This window comes from Erpetoichthys calabaricus, chromosome 3 (assembly GCF_900747795.2).
Source record: "Erpetoichthys calabaricus chromosome 3, fErpCal1.3, whole genome shotgun sequence".
In the NCBI taxonomy this organism is placed as follows: Eukaryota; Metazoa; Chordata; class Cladistia; order Polypteriformes; family Polypteridae; genus Erpetoichthys; species Erpetoichthys calabaricus.
In genome coordinates, this window is record NC_041396.2 from 305,165,975 (window position 1) to 305,189,137 (window position 23,163).

General features: G+C 46.2%; 1 protein-coding gene across 2 annotated transcripts; it reads left to right on the forward strand.

The window, feature by feature from the left end:
• The first annotated feature begins 1,390 nt into the window (after positions 1-1,390).
• On the forward strand, positions 1,391-23,024 carry LOC114649173 (zinc finger and BTB domain-containing protein 39). 2 transcript variants are annotated; one of them, XM_028798641.2, is made up of 3 exons: positions 1,391-2,331; positions 4,883-6,382; positions 21,773-23,024. In XM_028798641.2, the coding sequence occupies exons 1-3, from the start codon at positions 2,113-2,115 to the stop codon at positions 22,574-22,576; spliced, it is 2,523 nt and encodes an 840-aa protein (XP_028654474.2). In that variant the 5' UTR covers positions 1,391-2,112; the 3' UTR covers positions 22,577-23,024. The 2 variants fall into 2 exon arrangements, with proteins under 2 accessions (XP_028654474.2, XP_028654473.2); XM_028798640.2 differs by lacking the exon at positions 1,391-2,331 and adding an exon at positions 2,339-3,087.
• Positions 23,025-23,163: the final 139 nt, after the last annotated feature.

Sequence of the window (23,163 nt, forward strand, 5' to 3'; positions counted from 1 at the left end):
TGTGCCATTGCTCACATCTTAATATAGTATTTCTGAAATTGTGTGCTATACGCTACATAAAGGCGCTATATAAAAAAACTCAGCTTGAATCCTGACCAGTGACTCAGGGCGCTGACGTCTTAGTCTAATATTTCTAAAGTTGTATGCAAAGGCGCTATATAACATGACAAGCTGAACTCTTACCATTGACTCACTGGGGTTGGTTTGTGCCGTTGCTCACATCATATTTTTGAGGTTGTATGCAAAGGCGCTATATAACGTCACAGGATGAACCCTTACCAGTGACTCAGAGCACTCACTTTGTACCAGTGCTTACATTTTAATATAATATTTCATAGGGTCATCTGAAGGTGCATGGAAAGGCGCTATATAGCATCAGGTTCAACCTTTACCAGTAACTCATAGCGCTGTTTTTGCCATGCTGATTGATTTTGCTGACGTTGTATGGAAAGGCACTATATAACAGTCTGTGCCAGTGCTCACATCTGAAGGGGTATACTGCAATATATGCAAAGGCGCTATATAACGTGGCAGGCTGAACCCTTACTGGTGAACCCAGTGTTTACATTATAATATAATATTTCATAGGGCCATCTGAAAGTGTTTTTGAAAGGCGCTATATAACATCAGGTTCAATCCTTTCCAGTAACTTTGTGCCATGCTGACATCTTGCAGATATTTCAGAAGTTGTATGCAGCCTGCTATCCCAAGGCACTATATAACATCACAGTTTATTTCTCTAAGTGACCCACATTGCTCGGTTTTTGATTGCGCTCGCATCTTAATATAATAATTTCATAGGCTGACAGGGTCATCTGACGGTGTGTGGAAAGGCACTATATAACACATATATATATAATATCACTCCCCCTTTCCAGTCTGTGCCAGTGCTCACATCTGAAGGGGTAATCTTTGCAAAGGCGCTATATAACGTGACAGGATGAACCCTTAGCGGCGAGCGCTCAGTTTGTGCCAGTGCTCACATCTTAATATAAAATTCCATAGGGTCATCTGAAGGCGCAATCAAAGGCGCTATATAACATGACAGGTTCAACTCTTAATCAGTGACTCAAGGCATTACTAATATCTATGAAGTTTATGCAAAGGCACTATATAGCATCACCGGCTGTAACTTTACCAGCAATTCACGGAACTCTTGTACACGGTGTAAAGGCGCTATATAAAACCCCAGAGTGACATTTTCAGCCTCCCCAGCCCACTCGCTCACCTTACATCCCCCCTGCGAATCTCATATAATCTATTGAAATTCACCTGAAAATGGCGCTCTCTTTTAAAGGCGCTATATGAAGTGAGGATTGTCAGAAAAGTGAGGGTCTTAAAAGACGATTTCATGCCTTATGCGATGCGGCCACGTGCGGGTGCTGTGTCAGTATGGACGAGGACGCGCCACAGCTGACTATATAGCGCCACAGCTGATCGGCGGACGAGCTCACGTGAGGTTGACGTGTAAATTTCCAGTTGTCGGGGGTGCACTAGTTCTCAATCAGAAATGTTCAAATCCATAAATTAATCAGTTGGGTTTACAAACAATGCGCTGCCTTTGATTTCTTCACTTGAATCCCGAGCCAGTTTTGACACCGGCGATGACGTCACATTTCGTATTCCGTTATTCGCTCAAATCTGGACGTGAATCGACGGCTCAGAGTGGTCCGGCTGGTGCTGCATAGTCCAGTTGGGTTTGTCTATAGATCCGTGTCGGTGACGGTCACTCCGAGGTGACACCATTGTCATTGGGGGCCAACTAGAAACAGCATAGCCGGTGAACACCAACACAGGCGCCTGTGGCCCCTCAGGTCCCCTATGGTACGTATGACTGCCTAAAAAATGAGCCTTTAACCACTTCATATTCTCTGCTCACTTACGGGAGTTCTTCCCCTTTGCCAACCTGACATATTTCTGTCACTTTATGGGATGCAGGAATGGATTTATGCCCGAGGATAGAAAATGGTTGACATGTAACCTGACAACCCCATGGTAGGCTAAGAGAAAGCGATTGGCGGTCGCCCCGCCCACATTGTAACACTTCCTGCCCCATCAGACACACGCGTCTCGACGGTGTCACGCGTTTTCGTGAAGCCCACCCTGAAGGGAATGCCCCCCCTCCCCGCAGCTCCCCTGTTCGCACACCCCGAGTCGAGATCTTTGCTGACCTGCCGCCAGCTGCAGCGCTTTCTCCGAACAGCAGAGGCCGCTGTGAGTCGCGCACGCCCCACTCGTGGCGGCGAATGTCCCTCTCGCTCCCAGCCCCGCGCGACTCCTCAGCGGCCGCAAACCTCGGCTCTTTGGCGACCGGCTCGATTGTTTACATGGGTGAGCGAGTCCGGCCGGGTGCGAACGGCGCCTTTGGGGGCGTGCGGCGGGGGGGCAGAGGGTGGGAGGTGAGATCCCCGAGGTGGGGAGAGGAACAGCGAGGCTTGGGGCGCCGGGGAAGAGACGCTGCGAGGAGGGCGAGGGGCAGGCCTAGGGGTGCGGGACAATGAGCAGACGAGACGGGACCCCGGGCTGCGAAGGAGCCAGGCGGGGATTTGGAGTGCTGGGGAATGGGAGCCCAGCGGGCGGGACGGCAGCTCGGAGTTCGAGGGGGGCGAAGAGTGTGCGCTGGGAAGGGGCAGGGGGAAGAGTAAATGGACCCCGGGTGGAGGATGAGCGGGGCAGACCTGAGCCGGAGGGGCGGGGGGGTTGACGGGCGAAACACAAAGCGAAAGGTACGCGGCTAAGTGGGGGGCGGGGGTCGTCGCGTAAGGTGTAGTAAAGAGAAATAGAGAAGGCTGGGGGGCTGTGATGAGACCCCCCATTTAAGAAGAAACAGACAGAGAGGAGCAGGTGGGATATCAATAAAGAGGGATGAAGGTTAAAACTTAAGTGATCCGTTAAGAAAGTAAAAGGGGGGGTAAAAAAAAAAAAAGACAAACTGGACCCCCCCCCCAGAGAGTGAACGGCTTAACGTGAGAGTTGTGATTGGTGCGTGATAAGACGGGGGGGGGGGACACCAAAATGGATAAAGTAAAGAAAAGGATTAAAAGAGGAGGACCAATGTCAACAGTACAAAGAGTAAAGGGAAATCAGGTAGAGAATGAGCAGGTCACATGGGGCTGGGGGGGGGCATGTGGGTCATCATGAGCAGAGTCACAGGGAATAATAGTAATAATGGCCTGTTTATAGCGCCTTGGTGGCTAAGTAAGGTTTCATTTAAAGTGATAAAGGGGGTCCAAGGTTTGGGGCTATGATGAGACGGAAGTAAAGAAAATGGACCCTCGGCCAAAAATAAGATCTGAACCATAAATACTTGGACAGCACGGGCTGAGATTGGTGTGGGATGAGACCCCGGGGCTTGTGGTACAAGTGCTTGATGTGAAGGGTGAAGTCGTCAGGACGTTTGGTATCAAAGCGAAGCATTGTGGCTATTTGGGGGGGGGGGGGGGGGGGGGGGGGGGGGGGGGGAAGCTTGTTTTAAAAAGAGGAACTGGACAGCACAGTGCCAGATAGGAGACCTCGGCGATGAAAACCATGGGATTGTCATTAGGGACAAAGGTGAAGGAGTTAAAGGAAATCAGGGAGAAGATCAGTTTGTTGGGGGGGGGGGGTCTGAGTAAGGGCATAATAAAATGAGTCTAGAGTGGGGGGGTATTGTAGAGAGATAGACAAAAGAGACCCCCCAGGTAAAATAAGCCATGACTCATAAAGAGGGGGGGGGGGGGGTGACAGGACAGCACAGGGTCAAATAGCAGACCTTGGTAGTATGGATAAGAGAAAACAAATGGGACCCCCTAGATGCCAAAATATTAATTAGGAATGGGTTAATATTGATTAATGTGTCAAGGAAGGGAAAGAGTAAAGGGACATCAGGTACAGGAGGATCAGAATCGACCTGTGGACTGAGGGGAAACTAAGGGTTAATAAAAAGATAAAGGGGTCCAGGGTTTGGAGTTGTGATGAGATGGGAGTAACGAAAAGGGACCCCCAACCAAAACTAAGACATGATCCATCCAACGCAGGGTCAAATAGAAGTCCTCGTGATGTGGATAAGGAGAAATAAAAAGGACCCCCAGGTGTGGGGAGGATCAAGGAAAGAGTAACGAGAAATCAGATAATGGATGATGAGGGTGAAACTGTTGGAGGGGTAACAAAGTGAAGGGTTTGTGGCTGTGTTGGGGGGGGTTTAGACGTTAGGGTATCATCAAAAGAGTCAAGAGGTTTAGGGGGCAGCTGTGCTGGGATGAAGATACAAGAAAGGGACCCCCCAGAAAAAATAAGACCTGACCCATAAGAAGAGAAAGAGAGACTGGGCAGCATGGGTTCAAATAGGGGACCTTGGAGATATTAAAAAAGGGGGATTGTCAGGGTTTGGGGGCAAACAATATTCAATGTGAAGAGGCAGGGAAAGAGTAAAGAAAAATCGGGGAGAAGATCATCAAGGCAGACCCCTGAGAAAGTGAAGGGTTTGTGGGTAAGCAGGGAAAGGGGGCATCCAATTAAAACTCCCGAGTACTGGGGGGCTGCGGTCAGATAGGGATAGAGAAAAATAATATGACCCCTACGGAGAGACGTATATGGAGATAATTAAAAGAGGAATGGGGTCCTGAACCCCCTGACTGGTAGCCCCAGGGGTGCAAACACAGAGATAGCGAGCAAAGTGGGGTGAGACGCCATGGCACAGCAAGGCAGAGAGCTGCTGGTGACGCCCAAAAGGGATGGAGAGTCATAAAAATGGGGGGGGGGGGGATAAGAATCTGTAGGGACCCCCAGAGTGCTGAATAATTAAAAGAAATGGGGACCCTCAGGTGCTGGTGGTGTAGATGGGACCCTGTTGTTGGGGACAGATCCGTACTTAACCCCTGCTACCTTTTTGTTTTCATTTCAGTTGACCAGAAGTGGCCCCTGGCCAGTGACCGGCAAGATGGGCATGAGGATCAAGCTGCAGGGGGCTGAGCACCCGACCAACCTTCTCAAAGAGCTGAACCGGTGCCGCTTGTCCGAGTCCATGTGTGACGTGGTGCTGGTTGTAGGGACCCGGACCTTTGCGGCCCATAAAGTGGTGCTGGCCTGCGCCGCCACCTACTTTCAGACGCTCTTCCAGCAGCCTGGCGCCGACGGACTGCGCACCTGCGCCGTGGACTTTGTTTCTCCGACCAACTTTGAAAAGATCCTGACCTTCATCTACACGGCAGAGCTCTTCACGGACCTCATCAACGTGGGGGTCATTTACGACGTGGCCGAGCGGCTGGGCGTGCGAGAACTCATTAGGGCCTGTCATGCCACCTTCCCGGACTTGGAGGCTAGTGCCAGCCACAAGACTCCATTTCAGAACCATGCTGCCGCCTCGTGCTCTGCTGCCACCGATGAGAGCTGCAACGGGGGCATGGTGCTGCCTGCCACATTGCCAGTCTTAAACCCGGCTGTGTCCTCGGCCAGTGCCGCCCAGGTGAATGCAGCAGACAAGGACAAGAACGTGGCAATAGACAAGTCCACCCATAGTGTGTCTGCTCCATTACCATTAGCCCCCACCAAGAAGGAGGACCAGGACTCTGCGGGGGGCTACAGTCACACTTCGGGGAGCCTGGCCAGCTTACAACAGTGCCCGAAAACGCCACCCGCCGTGAGTGCTGCTTTGGTGGACAGTGCCCACAGCCTGTCTGCTCCCACTCCACAAAGTGCCCCTTCTCTTCAGCAACCTTTCAAAACTGAGGAGGAGGCAGGGCCCGGGGGTGCCCAGCTGGGCCTCTGCATATCTGAAGCATACACGGCAGAGGTTGCTGACCCTGGCATGGTGGCCAGCACTGGGGATAGTGGCAAGGAGGGACTGTCCCCTGATCCCCCACCCATGGATCTTCTTCGCTTTGATGGGTGCTATGAGGATGGGGAGCTGTACTACGATGAAAACTCGGAAGAGAACGTTGGCCCCCCCGGGGAGGTCATTGAACTGAGCGACGATGACAGCGAAGATGACTTGGTCTACATCGAGAATGGCCGGCATGTGGGCGGCCAAGTAAGGACCACACCCTGTAAAGTATGTGGCAAGGTCCTGGAGCCCAATATCAACATCATCCGGGAGCATGGGGAGAGCCACCTTGATGAGGTGGGCACCTGTCGGGTCTGTGGTGCCAAGTTCCCCGACCGGGCCTCACGAGTCACCCATGTCCTCTCGCACGTGGGCATCTTGCTCTTCTCCTGTGACATGTGCGAGCAAAAGTTCGGAACGCAATGCCAGCTGGCACAACACCGGCGGAGCAACTCCTTTGAGACCAACATCATCGTGCAGCCGAACGCGACCATCTCGGGGGACCTGATAGCAGCCAGCGGTGGACCCCTCAAGGAGATCCAGTGTGGCGCCTGCGCCAAGGCGGTCAGCAAAGACTTCCAGGTGAGACGGAGAGGTCAGAGGTGTTTCTTTATTGTGCAATATGCGGTGCTGTGAAAAAGTATGTGCCCCCTTCCTAATTTCCTCTTCTTTTTGCATATGTAACACAATGAATGGCCTCAGACCCTTCAGACAAACCGCAGTGTTAGAGAAGGGGGACCCTGAGTGGGCACACAGTACAATTTAGGACTTTGTTAAGTCAAGGAATACAGTTATCCAACACCATGTGACAATTAGGGAATCCATTCCCGGGCTCCCCGGAAATTTTTCATTCCCGCAAAATGGGAACAGCCAAGCTCCCATATATAACATGTAAAAGTGCAGCTCACGAATGCCAGGACGGGGCAGAGTTCATTGACGTCTGTGCTGTTCACAGCTTTGAACAGCAACTTGAAATTGCAATGCCTCAGTCGGTTGCATCCGCATTATCTGTGCCAAGAAACGTGCCATCATAGAATGATGACAAGGATGCATCAGTAAAAGCTGAAATGGCGGTGTTTCATTGCAACGGCAAGTGCGGGCGTTGTTTAGAATAAGTGTATCGGTATCTGATGACTGCGCCGCCTACTTCAGTGGAGGCACAGCGCGCTTTCTCAGTGGCTGAAGTACTCTGCACGAAGGTGCACTCTCGCCTGGACGACCACACCCTGGACACGTTGTGCTTTCTATGCTCTTATTACCACAACTAACTAGATACATGTACTTATATGACAGCATGAACTGCTTGTATATAACGTTAGCCTTTTATTTGTGTCAACATATTGCAGTAGTTTTATTAAAAATAAGTGTTGGTCGTTCTAAAACCTTTCACATGTGAGATGCCCGTGCACTGTGTCATTTCCGGGAATGGATAAACCCATCTGGGAATGGATTCCCTAGTGACAATGCCCTCATAGCTTCAATCGCAGCTCCTTTAAAAGCAGTAACTACAGCAAGACACTGCCAGTAACCCAACCTTGAACTTTCACACCACTCACTCCGCCGTGCTTAACGTCGGACAGGTCGGTAGGATTGCGAGGGTCGGCCTCTTGTTTCAGGTCCTTTCTATTGAGTTCAAGTCAGGACTTTGGACTAGGCCCTTCCAGAACTTCTGCACCACTCAGTTGTAGACTTGCATTTGGGTGTTTGGCTCCTTGCCCTGCTGCTTAACCCAGTGGTGCTTCAGATGACTGTGCACCCATTTTAGTTTTTGAGTATTTTGCAAATGACTTTTCTTTAATCATGTTTCACGAACGGGAAGCTTCTTTAAACGTATTACATAATATATCTTCTTTGCAGAATTATTTGTACACTAAAAAGAATGATATTTTGGTCTCTGTTTTTCTGTTGAGCCTCTTATGGGATTCGCGTTTGGTCGCTGCGAAAAAAAAATATCGACGACAGAACAGCAAGCTTACGGCAATACTGTGATCATCAAGGCTACTCCTTCGCAAGAGTAAACAAGTTAAGTCAATGCGTGTATTTACTGACTCCACTCACTGGAAGAGGCAAGCCGGGGCAATCCGATGCGTCTCTCACTTGTATGCTGCGATATCTCACTGTATTTTCTCTCCGTCATTGTTGTGTGTGCGTGTTAATTGGAATCACATAACCATTGATTACGCCGAAATTTGTTACGTAACTGCATCAGCTTTGACGGATTATTTTACTGTCCTTGATACTGAACACTGAAGAAATTTACTTTGCATGTAATTGGAATCGCGCAACCATTGATTACGATGAAATTTGTTACGTAATTGCATCGGCTTTGACTGATTATTGTATTATCATCGATACTGAACACGTATGCAAAAATTTGATGAAATTTACTTTGCGTTAATTGGAATCGCATAACCATCGATTAAAACGAAATGTGTTACATAATTGCATCGGTTTTGACGGATAATTGTATTGTCACCAATACTGAATACGTATGTAAAAAGTTGAAGACATTTTCTTAGTGTTAATTGGAATCGTGTAGCCATTGATTACATCGAAATTTGTTACGTAATTGCATCAGCTTTGACTGATTATTGTATTATCATTGATACTGAACACGTATGCAAAAATTTGAAGAAATTTACTTTGCGTTAATTGGAATCGCGTAACCATTGATTACAGCGAAATTTGTTATGTAATTGCATCGGTTTTGACAGATAATTGTATTGTCATCAATACTGAACATATATGCAAATATTTGAAGAAATTTACTTCGCATTAATTGAAATCGCATAACCATTGATTACGGCGACATTTGTTACGTAATTGCATCGGCTTTGATGGATTATTGTGTTGTCATCGATACTGAACACGTATGCAAAATTTGATGAAATTCGCTTTGCCAAAAATGGGTTTAAAATCAGTCGCAAGATTTGACCCAGACAAACAGACAGAGGAGTCAAGTTAAATAAAGTCATTTAAAGAGAGTGGGGATTCAGGACATAGTCTTGTTTTGTTGTTATAGGGTCCTAAGGTGACTCTTTGTTCCCCTATATACTCTATTATTCCATAGAGCTTAACCAGAATGCCACAAATCCCCTACTCCTATTGAGTGTGTATACATTTACTTGAATAACCCAGTTATTCACAGAAATTCGGTTTCTAAAATGCAATGAAAAACCATCTTCAGGTGTTGGTCTCAGAGAAATCTGGTTAGCAGACGTTGACGTCTCTGCGGGGAAAAAAAAATTTGACTATGGGATCCACAAAATGCGTGAGATAGCTGTTTTGAAATTTTCCCAGTTAATGAATCCCTACTCCTGCATTTTCAACTTTAAATTTTGGTTCTGACAGAAGAAACTTTTTTGCCTTCCTGGTCTCTGGACCCTCGGTTCGGACTTCTGTTTTTTTTTTATTACGTTGATGAGTTTGTTTGTACAATAGGATCAACTTTTGTTTCTGACCTCAGTTTGCTTTTTGACTTTGTGTTTCTCCTGGTCCTTAAAGTTAAAACCTTGCACTGTCTCCCTTAGGATTAGTACCGTTACCATTAAGTGTATTCTTCTCTTTTGAGCATGTTTTCCGGTGCCTTTTCGTTTCCCATATTAGATTTCGGAACATGGAGATTTTTAATTTTTTTTCAAGAAAATTGTATTTATTATACTGTAGTTTAAAATCCAACGGTAGTGTTTGGGGATGGGGTCCCAAATGAAGGGCTAGCACTAAGAATAAGGAGGGAGGAAGTAAAGAAGGCACTGAAAAGAATGAAAAAGGGAAAGACAACAGGCCCAGATGATATCCCATCAGAACCATAGAAGGGTTTAGCAGAGGTACTGTGGAGAAGATCTGTGAACAGGAGAGAATACCAGAAGAGTGGAGGAACAGTGAGATTGTGCCCATTTGTAATTAGAAAAGGGATATTCAGGATTGTGGAAACTAGAAAGGGATAAAGTTTAGGCTTAGGGGAGAGACCACCATAGAGGGGGAGCAGTTTGATTTTATACCAGGGAGAGGAACAACCGATGCCCTCTTTGCATTAAGAAAACTCGAGGAAATCAGGAGGGATTGCATGAGTGGTCATTGATTTGGAGAAGGCTTATGATAGAGTGCCACGTCAAGAAGCCTGGTGGTAACAGGCTCAGATGAAATACCAGCAGAAATGTGGAAGAGTTCAGGAGAAGAGGGAGTAGATGTGTTATGGGAGCTAATGTAGAAGATCTATAAACTGGAGAGATTATGACAGGAGTGGAAGAACCTTGTGTTTGTACCGATTTATAAGGTGATGGGTGACAATCAGGACTGGATGAAATACCATCAGATAGATGATGGGATATGACGCTTTAGAAGAAGCTGTCAGAAGATGGCGGTCATAACGGGATGGACACAGTCAGCAACAATACTCGGGTAGGCTGTGGCATTAAAACAATGCTCAGTTGGTACTAAGGGGCCCAAAATGTGCCAAGAAAATATCTACTACACCATCCTACCATTGATTCAGGGTAGGATGAATCCCTGCTATCATGTTGTTGACCCCACCATTCGAATGTCACAGCAGAAATTGAGACTCATCGAACCAGGCTACATTTTTCCAGTCTTTTATTGTCCAATTTCAGTGAGCTGTGTGAACTGTAGCCTCAGTTGCCCCTTCTTAGCTGACAGGAGTGTCACCCTGTGTGGTCCTGTAGATAGATAGATAGATAGATAGATAGATAGATACTTTATTAATCAGCCCACCTGCTTCAAGGTTTGACGTATTGTGTGTTCAAAGATGCTCTCCTGCATATCTCACTTGTCATGTGTGCCTATCTGAGTTACTGTTGCATTTTTATCAGCTCAGGCCAGTCTGGCCATTCTCCTCTCACCTCTGGCATTTTCGCCCAGAGAACTGCCGCTCACTGGATATTCTCCCCTTTTCAGACCATTCTCTGTAAACCCTAGAGATGGTTGTGTGTCAAAATCCAAGTAGATGAGCAGTTCGTGAAACCCTCAGAGCAGCCCGTCTGGCACCAACAGCCATGCCACGTTCAAAGTCACTTCAGTCTTCCCCATTCTGATGCTTGGTGTGAACTTCAGCAGGTGGTCTACAGGCTAAAATGCATCAAGTTGCTGCCATGTGATTGGCTGATTAGATATTTGAGTTAACAAGCAGCTGAACAGGTGTAGCCAATAAAGTGGCCGCTGAGTGTATATGAGTATTCAGTAACTAGAATATCTGTCAACATTATTGTGGGATAATCATGTTTTTAGTTATTAATCCCTTTAAAACATTTAAGTAAAAAAATGACCACAACAGTAATGACCAGTAAAACCATCAACTGTTGGTGGTTTGGCTCAGACACAGGAAGCAGAGGGTGATGGTGTGAGAAACCTCATCAGAACTGGGTGACATGAAGAGTGGTGTCCAGCAGGGGGCGGTGCAGGGCCACTGCTATTTGTAATAAATATAAATGATTTGGATAGAAATATAAAGAACAAGCTGATTAAGTTGGTAGATGATACCAAGATAGGTGGATTGGCAGATAATTTGGAGTCCGTTACATCATCACAGAAGGACTTGGACAGCAGACAGGCTTGGGCAGATTTGTGGACGATGAAATTTAATGTCAGTAAATGTAAAGAATTACACATAGGAAGTAAAAATGTGAGGTGTGAATACACAATGGGCAGGTCGGAAAATTGAGAGTCCACCTTATGAGAAGGACTTAGGAGTCGTAGTGGACTCTAAGCTATCAACTGCCAGTCAGTGTTCAGAAGCCATTAAGAAGGCTGACAGGTTATATAGCGCCTTGATGTGTGCAGTACAAGTCCCAGGAGGGTCTGCTCAACCTTTATAACGCACTGGTGAGGCCTCATCTGGAGTCCTGGGTGCAGTTGTGGTCTCCAGGTTTAGGTCTGAAAACACAACGGGAGGTCTGAACATCGAGAGTCCATCTTATGAGAAGGATTTAGGAGTCGTAGTGGACTCTAAGCTATCAACATCCAGACAGTGTTCAGAGGTCATTAAGAAGGCTAACAGAATGTCAAGTTATATAGCGCCTTGATGTGTGCAGTACAAGTCACAGGAGGGTCTGCTCACGATGTGCAGTTTTGATCTCCAGGTTTAAGTTTGAATACAAAATGGGACATCTAAAAATCGAAAGTCCACCTTATGAGAAGGAGTTAGGAGTCATAGAGATCTCTGCACTATCAACTGCCAGGCAGTGTTCAGAAGCCATTAAGAAGGCTAACAGAGTGTCAGGTTATATAGCGCCTTGATGTGTGGAGGACAAGTCACAGGAGGTTCTGCTCAAGCTTTATAACACACTGGTGAGGCCTCATCTGGAGTCCTGTGGTCAGTTTATGACTCCATAAAGACACAGCAGCACTGGAGAAAGTCCAGAGAAGAGCGACGAGGCTGATTGAGGGCTACAGGGGACGAGTTATGAGGAAATGTTAAAGGATTTAGGAGTCGTAGTGGACTCGTGTCTGTCAACTGTCAGTGTTCAGAAGGCTTACAGAATGTCAGGTTATATAGTGCCTTGACGTGTGGAGTACAAGTCACAGGAGGTTCTGCTCAAGTCTTTATAACACACTGGTGAGGCCTCATCTGGAGTCCTGTGTGCAGTTTATGACTCCATAAAGACACATCAGCACTGGAGAAAGTCCAGAGAAGAGCGACGAGGCTGATTGAGGGCTACAGGGGGTGAGTTATGAAGATTGAAAGCGCTGAGCCTTTACAGAGATGAAGAGGAGACCTGACTGACGTGTTTAAAATGATGAAGGGAATTAGTGCAGTGGATCAGACGGTGACTTTAAAATGAGGTCATCAAGAACACGGGGACACAGTAGGAAACTTGTGAAGGGTGAATGTCACACAAACATTAGGAGGAGAAGCACAGCCACTTGGAATGAGTGACCAAGTCATGAGGTGGACTTTAGGGACCCTCAGAACTCGACTTGATGTTAATTTTAGAGAAGTGGACAGGACTGGTGAGCTTTGTTGGGCTGATCTCTTCCAGATTGTTCTAATGTTTGTTTTTTTTTTTTTTTTTTTTTTTGCTCAGCCCACCCGCCTGCCTGCCCCTGTCGTCAGTATGCTTTTGACGTCATTGAGTAGGTGGGTTTCACAGTTTAGTTGAAAGGCTTTTTCCGGATTTGCTTTTTTTTTTATCTGTTGGAAAATTTTGGTGACTAAGATGAAGTCCTCAGAATGTCTTCATCGTGGAGTGTGAAATCGGTTTATCTGATGGCCTTTGACTTCAGAGAAGCTCCAGCCTTGTCTCCTGCTGCAGACTTTGTGGAATAAATAACTTGTGAGATCTGAGAGGAAGGAGAAGAACATCCTGTGATTTGGACGTTAAGAGTTTAAGGGCGTCTCATAATGTTGTTAATTAGTAATAATAATAATAGCAGTCACTATGTTGGGCATCTAGGGTGCCTGGGCAATCGGAATGTTGTGTTGGCATCAAATTTTGAATCATTGTAAATTTGTGTGTATTTTAGTAGTGCAGTATTTTGCTTCTTAAGTTTATGTTTGTCCCGTAATGTTTGGGACAAAGTCACTTCTCTCTGTGATGGTCCCCCCTCTGCTCCACCGTTCACAATGACAAATCAAGCAATTCAGACGTTCGGATTAAACAAAACATGGTGGAGGCAAAGCACTAAAGCAAGTCAACAACTGGATGGCTCAGAATTTTTAGAGTGCTCTCGTCAGAGTCTTTTTTTTTGGATCTTTTATTGAATTTATTAAAAGGATATAACATTCCATACGATCAAGTCAAACTTAACAAAACTAAAGTCAAATGAACCCTCACCCATGAGAAAGATAGGAAGGCCAACAGCCAGAGCAAAGAGAGTAGTAAAGAGAGAAAGGAGTCTTTTCTCCCAATATAAAAGCTCATTCTAAAATGTTATTGATTTTGTCCTGCCAGGTTTTAATAAAATTTTGCACAGATCCTTTACTGCGGTGGGTTGGCACCCTGCCCGGGATTGGTTCCTGCCTTGTGCCCTGTGTGGGGCTGGGATTGGCTCCAGCAGACCCCCGTGTCCCTGTGTTTGGATTCAGCAGGTTGGAAAATGGATGGATGGATAGATGGACAGATCCTTTAAGTGAGAATTTGATTTTTTTCCCAATTTCAAATCATATAGAACATGAGTTACCCACGGACTTAAAAGAGGAGAGTTAGGATTCTTCCAGGTGAGCGAGACAAGTCTATGTGCTAATAGTGAAGTAAAGGCCATTACAGTTTGTTTGTCCTTCTCCATGTTAAGTCCCTCTGTGAGCCCACCAAACACAAGGAGGTTGTGTTTTACTAACAGGCTGGAATTCTATAAGGAGGCAACAAAAGGATACGACCAGAGAGGAGCAGATGAGATTATTGATCGGAACTGTCAGAGAGCATTTGGGAGTTCAGGATGTGGTGTGTAGATGGGTGAAGAATTGGCTCAGACACAGGAAGCAGAGAGGGTGATGGGCTGAGGAACGTCATCAGAATTGGGTGACGTTAAGAGTGGTGACCAGCAGGGGGCAGTGCTGGGGCTACTGCTATTTTTAAAAAATATAAATGATTTAGATAGGAATATAAAGAACAAGCTGGTTAAGTTGGCAGATGATGCCAAGATAGGGGGATTGGCAGATAATTTGGAATCTGTTATATCATCACAGAAGGACTTGGACAGCAGACAGGCTTGGGCAGATGAAATTTAATGTCAGTAAATGTATAGAATTACACATAGGAAGGAAAAATGTGAGGTGTGAATACACAATGGGGGTCTGAAAATCAAGAGTCCACTTTATGAGAAGGAGTTAGGAGTCGTAGTGGACTCTAAGATATATCGATTTCCAGTCAGTGTTCAGAAGCCATTAAGAAGGCTAACAGAATGTCAGGTTATATAGCGCCTTGATGTATGCAGTACAAGTCACAGGAGGGTCTGCTCAAGCTTTATAACACACTGGTGAGGCCTCATCTGGAGTCCTGTGGTCAGTTTATGACTCCATAAAGACACAGCAGCACTGGAGAAAGTCCACAGAAGAGCGACGAGGCTGATTGAGGGGCTACAGGGGGTGAGTTATGAAAAGTAAAAGAGCTGAGCCCAACGCTTCCATTAAGTTTAGATGTGAATATACAAAGGGCGGTCTGAAAATCGAGAGTCCACCTTATTAGAAGAATTTAGGAGTCATAGTGGAGTCTTAAGATATCGACATCCCAACAGTGTTCAGAAGCCATTAAGAAGGCTAACATAATGTCAGGTTATATAGCACCTTGATGTGTGGCGTACAAGTCACAGGAGGTTCTGCTCAAGCTTTATAACACACTGGTGAGGTCTCATCTGGAGTCCTCTGGTCAGTTTATGACTCCATAAAGACATAGCAGCACTGGAGAAAGTCCAGAGAAGAGCGATGAGGCTGATTGAGGGCTACAGGGGATGAGTTATGAGGAAAGATTAAAAGATTTAGGAGTCGTAGTGGACTCGAGTCTGTCATCTGTCAGTGTTCAGAAGCCATTAAGAAGGCTACCAGACTGTCAGGTTATATAGCGCCTTGATGTGTGGAGTACAAGTCACAGGAAGTTCTGCTCAAGCTTTATAACACACTGGTGAGGCCTCATCTGGGGTAATGTGTGAAGTTTTGGTCTCCAGGTTTAGGTCTGAAAACACAATGGGAGGTCTGACCATCGAGAGTCCATCTTATGAGAAGGATTTAGGAGTCGTAGTGGACTCTAAGCCTGCGGTGGGTTGGCACTCTGCCTGGGATTGGTTCCTGCCTTGTGCCCTGTGTTGACTCCAGCAGACCCCTGTGAACCTGTGTTTGGATTCAGCGGGTTGGAAAATGGATGGATGGACTCTAAGCTATCAACATCCCGACAGTGTTCAGAGGCCATTAAGAAGGCTAACAGAATGTCAGGTTATATAGCGCCTTGATGTGTGGAGTACAAGTTACAGGAGGGTCTGCTCACTGTGTGCAGTTTTAATCTCCAGGTTTAAGTTTGAATACAAAATGGGAGAACTAAAAATCGAAAGTCCACTGGACTTAAGAGGATTTAGGAGTCATAGAGGTCTCGTCACTATTAACTGCCAGGCAGTGTTCAGCAGCCCTTACGCAGGCTAACACAATGTCAGGTTACAGTATATAGTGCCTGGATGTGTGGAGTACAAGTCCCAGGAGGTTTATAACACACTGGTGAGGCCTCAGCTGGAGTCCTGTGGTCAGTTTATGACTCCATAAAGACACAGCAGCATTGGAGGAAGTCCAGAGAAGAACGACGAGGCTGATTGAGGGCTACAGGGGATGAGTTATGAAGATTAAAAGAGCTGAGCCTTTACAAAGATGAAGAGGAGACCTGACTGAAGTGTTTAAAATGATGAAGGGAATCAGTGCAGTGGATCAGATGGTGACTTTAAAATGAGGTCATCAAGAACACGGGGACACAGCTGGAAACTTGTGAAGGGTGAATGTCGCACAAACATTAGGAAGTTTTTCTTTACACAAAGGACACTCGGAATAAGCGACCAAGTAGTGTGGTGGACAGTAAGACTTTAGGGACTTTCAAAACTCGACTTGTTTTTTTGGAAGAAATAAGTGGATAGGACTGACGGGCTTTGTTGGGCTGAATGGCCTGTTCTCATCCAGATTGTTCTAATGTTCTAAGTCTAGTCAGAGTCTTGACGTGAATAAAACCCAATAGAGAGAACCAGGAATGGTCAGTTCAGGCACACAGACTGACCAATACATCTGAATGAAAGCACTTCTGCAAAGAAGAGTGAGGGAAAGACAGACATTGAATTATTGCAAGCGTTTTGTTAAACTGATCTTTGCTATGTGTATTGAAACTTATGGGGATAATTACTTTTCAAACAGGTGATTGGGGTGTTCAGTAATTTGCATCCTTAAATAAAGAAAGTCCTGATTTAAAAAATAAAAGCCTTGCATACTCAGTGAGGCTTCTTGTTCCCTAATATTGCATTCCATTGATTGTGTCGGATATGCCAGAATTGAGGATATTAGGAAGGGGGCAAAGACTTTTGCACAGCACTTTAGACCATAGACATTTGTCACTCTGGACCTTCTTTCTTTATATCTCCATTTTTGTGTTTCAAAAATTTTTGCTCGCTGTGTCCCATGCCCGGTCCGACACACCATTGAGTATTATTTGTTGATGATCATTTTCCAAGTATTCCAGGATTTGCTCCTGTTTTATTGTGATGAAGGTTTTTGAGGGATACCTTTTCTTAAAAACGTATTTCAAATGCACAGCTTCTTTTATTGTAGCCCAGTTATTTATGACACTGCGGTCACTGCTCATGTTTGCCTATTCTTACACTTACTGGCCATCAGAGATCTACAATTCACAGCATTAATGCACTTACACCCATGACCACCATCCACTGGCCTTCAGACTTCACCCAGGCGTGACTGTCACTGTAGCTTAGACACCCTTGATTGACCAACAGTAGCCGAGGGAGAACAAAACTGTTTCTCCACTGCCTGCAATAAAGTACAGCAAAACGTACAGGTTTAATTAGTTTAGTTTTAATCTTAAAATATTATAGCTAGTGGCATAAACAAAAGAAAATAGAGAGGTGCCAATCCAAAACCATGCCATCTAATGTTTAGGACAAAGAGACATTTTTCCATTTCTTCCCCCTGTGCTCCACAGTTTAAAATTACAAATCAAACAGTTCAGACATTGTGACTAAAGTGCACATTCCAGACTTTCACTTAAGGGGGTTTGTAGACATTTTGGGCACACAACACTTTTACTAAACAGTCCTCCCCATTTCAGAGCACCATCATGTTTGGGACAACTGGTGTCACAGGTGTTTGTGATTCCTCAGATGGGTTTTCATAAGACACTTTAGTTTACTTCTACCCTATGGAGTCTGTAGCTGCCATTGGTCAACACGAGAACAAAGAGTTGTGCCAGTGGAACTCAAAGAAGCTGAAAGTCAAGAATCAAACCATTGGAGACATCAGTAACGCTTTAGTCTCCAAGCCAGTCACCGATTTCGATCCAAAGGAGCAGGCCTTCCATATGCTGAAGAGAAAAGTTAGGGGTGGGTTTGTCCCCTTAACAAGGAGGAGTTAAGGATGACCGCATGAGGGGCTCAGCAGAGAAGAATCCCCAACACTGGATGATGCCTATAAATGGCAGACTTCAAACGGTCAGTGCATGCTGGGCTATGTGATAAAGTCCTAAATGTGACAGCGGCTTTAATAGACCTGCCATTGCTGCATCCCAAACATTATGGTGCCGTGAAATAGGGTGTGGACTGTGGGCACTGAAAGTCGAAGAACAACAGAAGGCGGACACCAGTTAAAAGTAAAAAGCAATTTCTTTATATTCTTGGTGAGAGGAGGCTGCAGACCCGGTCACGTTCCAGTGTGCTACAGCCCGTCAGCCTGCTAGCAGGAAAGAGAGACTTCCTTTAAATACTCAAGTTCGTGGACAAGAATAAAAAAAAACATAGCAGTTCATCTTGAGGTTATTACATGGATTGCTGTAGCCCCTGTCCACATCCTGAATTTGTACGTGCAGATAAAACAGTGTTGTTTTACAGATAAAGAGTGGTCAGCATTTTCACAATTTTAGGAAATACACTCCTGCTACCTTGCATGTACATAAGTCCAGTTACAGCAAGTTTTATCCTAACGTTTATAAGGTGTATGCAACTCAGTGGTTTTAGACAATGCTCACTTCTTTATACAGTGGAACCTCGGGTCACGACCGTAATTCGTTCCAAAACTCTGGTCGCAAACCGATTTGGTCGTAACCCGAAGTAATTTCCCACATAGGATTGTATGTAAATATAATTAATCCGTTCCAGACCGTACAAACTATATGTAAATACATGTTTTTTAAACATTTTTAAGCACAAAAATAGTTAATTACACCATAAAATGCACAGCGTAATAGTAAACTAAATGTTTACCTACTACTTCTGCTTGGGCTCTCCCTCCCTCTCTCTCGCTCGCTTGCTGGCTGCACAGGGAGAGACTGAACATGTGCAGAAATCATCGGCGCCTACGAACTGGAAAGGAAACTGGCTTGTTTGTCACCCGAGTGTGTAGTCGTGAACAGATGCAAAAGTTTGGCGAACTTTTTGGTCGTAACCTGATTTGTACGTGTTCAGAGACGTTCGTGACCCGAGGTTCCACTGTACTTTTTTTTTTGCACACACATTGCTCATAAAATATCAAAGTTAGTTCAGTACAGTACATTAACTACAAGAAATTACATTCTTATAGCTTTAGATTACATTTGTTCAGATAGCTTAACACATCCTTATTTAATGCATAAGTGTCACGCTTCTTACAGTTCTATTAGCATCATTCTTTTATTATTTGGAAAGACTGACGCACCTTAATTCTAAATATTCTTTCACAGGACCGTGTTGTGTGACCAGAATGCCCTTTAAATGAAAGTCTACAGTGTGCACTTTAATCGCGACGTCTGAATTGTGAATTTGCCCCAGACGCAACACAGGGCGAAGTACAGTACATCCGGAAAGTATTCCCAGCGCATCACTTTTTCCACATTTTCTTATGTTACAGCCTTATTCCAAAATGGATTCAATTCATTTTTTTCCTCAGAATTCTACACACAACACCCCATAATGACAACGTGAAAAAAGTTTACTTGAGATTTTTGCAAATTTATTAAAAATAAAAAAACTGAGAAATCCCATGTACATAAGTATTCCCAGCCTTTGCTCAATACTTTGTCGATGCCCCTTTGGCAGCAATTCCAGCCTCAAGTCTTGTTGAATATGATGCCACAAGCTTGGCACACCTATCCTTGGCCAGTTTCGCCCATTCCTCTTGGCAGCACCTCTCAAGCTCCATCAGGTTGGATGGGAAGCGTTGGTGCACCGCCATTTTAAGATCTCTCCAGAGATGTTCAATTGGATTCAAGTCTGGGCTCTGGCTGGGCCACTCAAGGACATTCACAGAGTTGTCCTGAAGCCACTCCTTTGATATCTTGGCTGTGTGCTTAGGGTCGTTGTCCTGCTGAAAGATGAACCGTCGCCCCCAGTCTGAGGTCAAGAGCGCTCTGGAGCAGGTTTTCATCCAGGATGTCTCTGTACATTGCTGCAGTCATTTTTCCCTTTATCCTGACTAGTCTCCCAGTCCCACAGCATGATGCTGTCACCACCATGCTTCACTGTAGGGATGGTATTGGCCTGGTGATGAGCGGTGCCTGGTTACCTCCAAACGTGACGCCTGGCATTTGTACCAAAGAGTTCAATCTTTGTCTCATCAGACCAGAGAATTTTCTTTCTCATGGTCTGAGAGTCCTTCAGGTGCCTTTTGGCAAACTCCAGGCAGGCTGCCATGTGCCTTTTACTAAGGAGTGGCTTCCGTCTGGCCACTCTACCATACAGGCCTGATTGGTGGATTGCTGCAGAGATGGTTGTCCTTCTGGAAGGTTCTCCTCTCTCCACAGAGGACCTCTGGAGCTCTGACACAGTGACCATCGGGTTCTTGGTCACCTCCCTGACTAAGGCCCTTCTCCCCCGATCGCTCAGTTTAGATGGCCGGCCAGCTCTAGGAAGAGTCCTGGTGCTTTCGAACTTCTTCCACTTACGGATGATGGAGGCCACTGTGCTCATTGGGACCTTCAAAGCAGCAGAAATGTTTCTGTAACCTTCCCCAGATTTGTGCCTCGAGACAATCCTGTCTCGGAGGTCTACAGACAATTCCTTTTACTTCATGTTTGGTTTGTGCTCTGACATGAACTGTCAACTGTTGGACCTTATATAGACAGGTGTGTGCCTTTCCAAATCATGTCCAGTCAACTGAATTTACCACAGGTGGACTCCAATGAAGCTGCAGAAACATCTCAAGGATGATCAGGGGAAACACGATGCACCTGAGCTCAATTTTGAGCTTCATGCCAAAGGCTGTGAATACTTATGTACATGTGCTTTCTCAATTTTTTCATTTTTAATAAATTTGCAAAATCCTCAAGTAAACTTTTTTCACGTTGTCATTATGGGGTGTTGTGTGTAGAATTCTTTGGAAAAAATGAATTGAATCCATTTTGGAATAAGGCTGTAACATAACAAAATGTGGAAAAAGTGATGCGCTGTGAATACTTTCCAGATGCACTGTATATTCCTTGTTTGCGTGTAGCAATTAAGCCTCTTCTCGGTTGTCCTGATTTGTAGATTAGACAGACGTGTTTCAGTCATCTTGTCAGGAACGTGTGGGTCCAGGTTTAGGATTATTTTGGCTGTGATTTATCAAACGACAGTGGATTTGTACAAAATTTCCATGGTGAAGCACCGGTGTCCAGCCCTTGAATCTTCAGCGTTTGACTCTAAGGTGATTTCTTCTGAATGAGACGTCGTGAGTTCCTGGCAGGGCCCCACAGAGCAGATCTTCAAACCGAGACGCCTGCACAGCGATATTTTACAATATTGTTTTGTAGTTATTATTTTCATGGGCAGCGCCATTTTATTTACACCTATTTCACATATGTACAGCTAAAACTCCCATTGCTGATCATGTGGGCGAGGGGGTACATGACGTCACGTGGGTCGTCACATAGCGTGCAGCACGTGGCACTCAAGTCAAGTCAAGATTGACCACTGAAGGGTGGGTCGGGCTCAGACCTCATAATTCTTAGAACTGTGCGATCCGCCGTATGATGAACTCGTCCCCTTCTCTCCTACAGTTGCACTCCTGCTCCATTTTGCCCCTCCCCGTTAAATTAAGACACTCCCCCACCTTTTAAAACCTGCCTATCAGACAAACCCCGCCCCTATCCAATAGCACTTCCTACAATGTTGCCCTCGGTCTGAAGCTCCGCCCCCCCCCAACATGCTCACGAGTCCCAACCCTTGACAGAGAGGCATCTCTGGTGAGTCCCGCCCTAACAACCAAACCACTCCCCCTCCCGGCCTCTCTGTAAAAGGTCTTCCTTCTTTCCTCATTCCCAGACAGCTTGGACTGCCATCTGATGCTACCCTGGTCTTGTCTTCTCTCCTCTGCAGGTGATCCGGGAGCACGTCCTTGAGCACCTGAACATAAAGACCCTGAGCTGCCGCGTGTGTGAACGTCAACAGGCGACCCTCTGCAGTCTGATGTGGCACTGCCTCAGCCACGTGGGCCTGGCTGTCTTCTCGTGCTCCATCTGTGCTTGCAGCTTCGTGGACAAGGATCTCCTGGAGAAACACCTGATGCTGCACCGGGGACGGGAGGAGAGCCGCGGCCTTCTGAAGTGCTTCCTGTGTCCTCAGGGCTTCCATTCTCACTCTGCCTACCAGTACCACCTGAGCCTACACAGTAAGGACTTTGGTCCTGAGGGACCCCAGCGGGGGGTGGACATCGGTCTCCTGCAGAAAAAGAGGAAGGTTGAGCACTTGCTAGACTCCTCGTCATGCTCCTCTTCTCCACTGGACGGCTCGGGTGCCTCGCTGGTGCTGCCATTGCAAGATGGCTTGGGTGTGGCCGCCCTGAGGACTAAGTGGTATCGCTGTAAGTTCTGTGGGAAGCGCTTTGCTCATTCAGGCGAATTTACTTACCACCTGCGCATCCACACGGGTGAGAAGCCATACCAGTGCAAGATCTGCCTGCGCTTCTTCAGGGGCCGCTCTACCATGATCTGCCACCTCAAGACTCACTCGGGGGCGCTCATGTACCGCTGCACCATATGCGGCCACTACTATTCCACCCTCAAGCTCGTGACCAATCACATGGACCTGCATAAAGATGTCCTGCCACCAGACTTCAACATCGAGCAGACGTTCATGTACAATGATCACACCAAGGAGCCGGCACCCTGCCCCGAGAGCTGAGCGCCACCACGGGCGAGGGTGCTGCCCTAGGAATACCTCAGCCAGGAGAGTCGCGGCAAGTCCCTTCTGTGCCAAACTGCCCAAACTTGGGTGCCAGGCCACTGCCACTCTAGATGACAAATGTTTTGATTCTGAGCGCCCCTCACACGTCTCTGTGATGGAATGGAGCATAAAAAGGCTGTCTGTCGCCTCGCATTCTGGCCTGGGCTCATCGTGGTAGGGGTGGGGTGGGTTAGGTTGTGGGGTCTTACGTAGGGTCGGGTGGGGTGGGGGGGGTTTGAGTGTCAAGCTGTCCTCACAAATGTTTTGCCTTATGTTAGTGAAAATATTAATTTCTTTTATTTATACATTTTATACGTCCTTTCATGTAGTAGGAATGGCGTTTTATTTATAACGAGCTGACGTTCTACTTGTTGTGTCTTTATAGAATAAAATCAGATTATTTATATCGCAGACTCGGCGCCGTCTGTGTGTGCGCACGCGCGCTCGTGAATGGCCGGGAGGATGCGCTTGCGCGAGCGAGGGAGAGAAAGAGAGAGAGCGGGCATCATAGGTGAGGAGAAAACGTTACGGGGCGCATGCGTAGA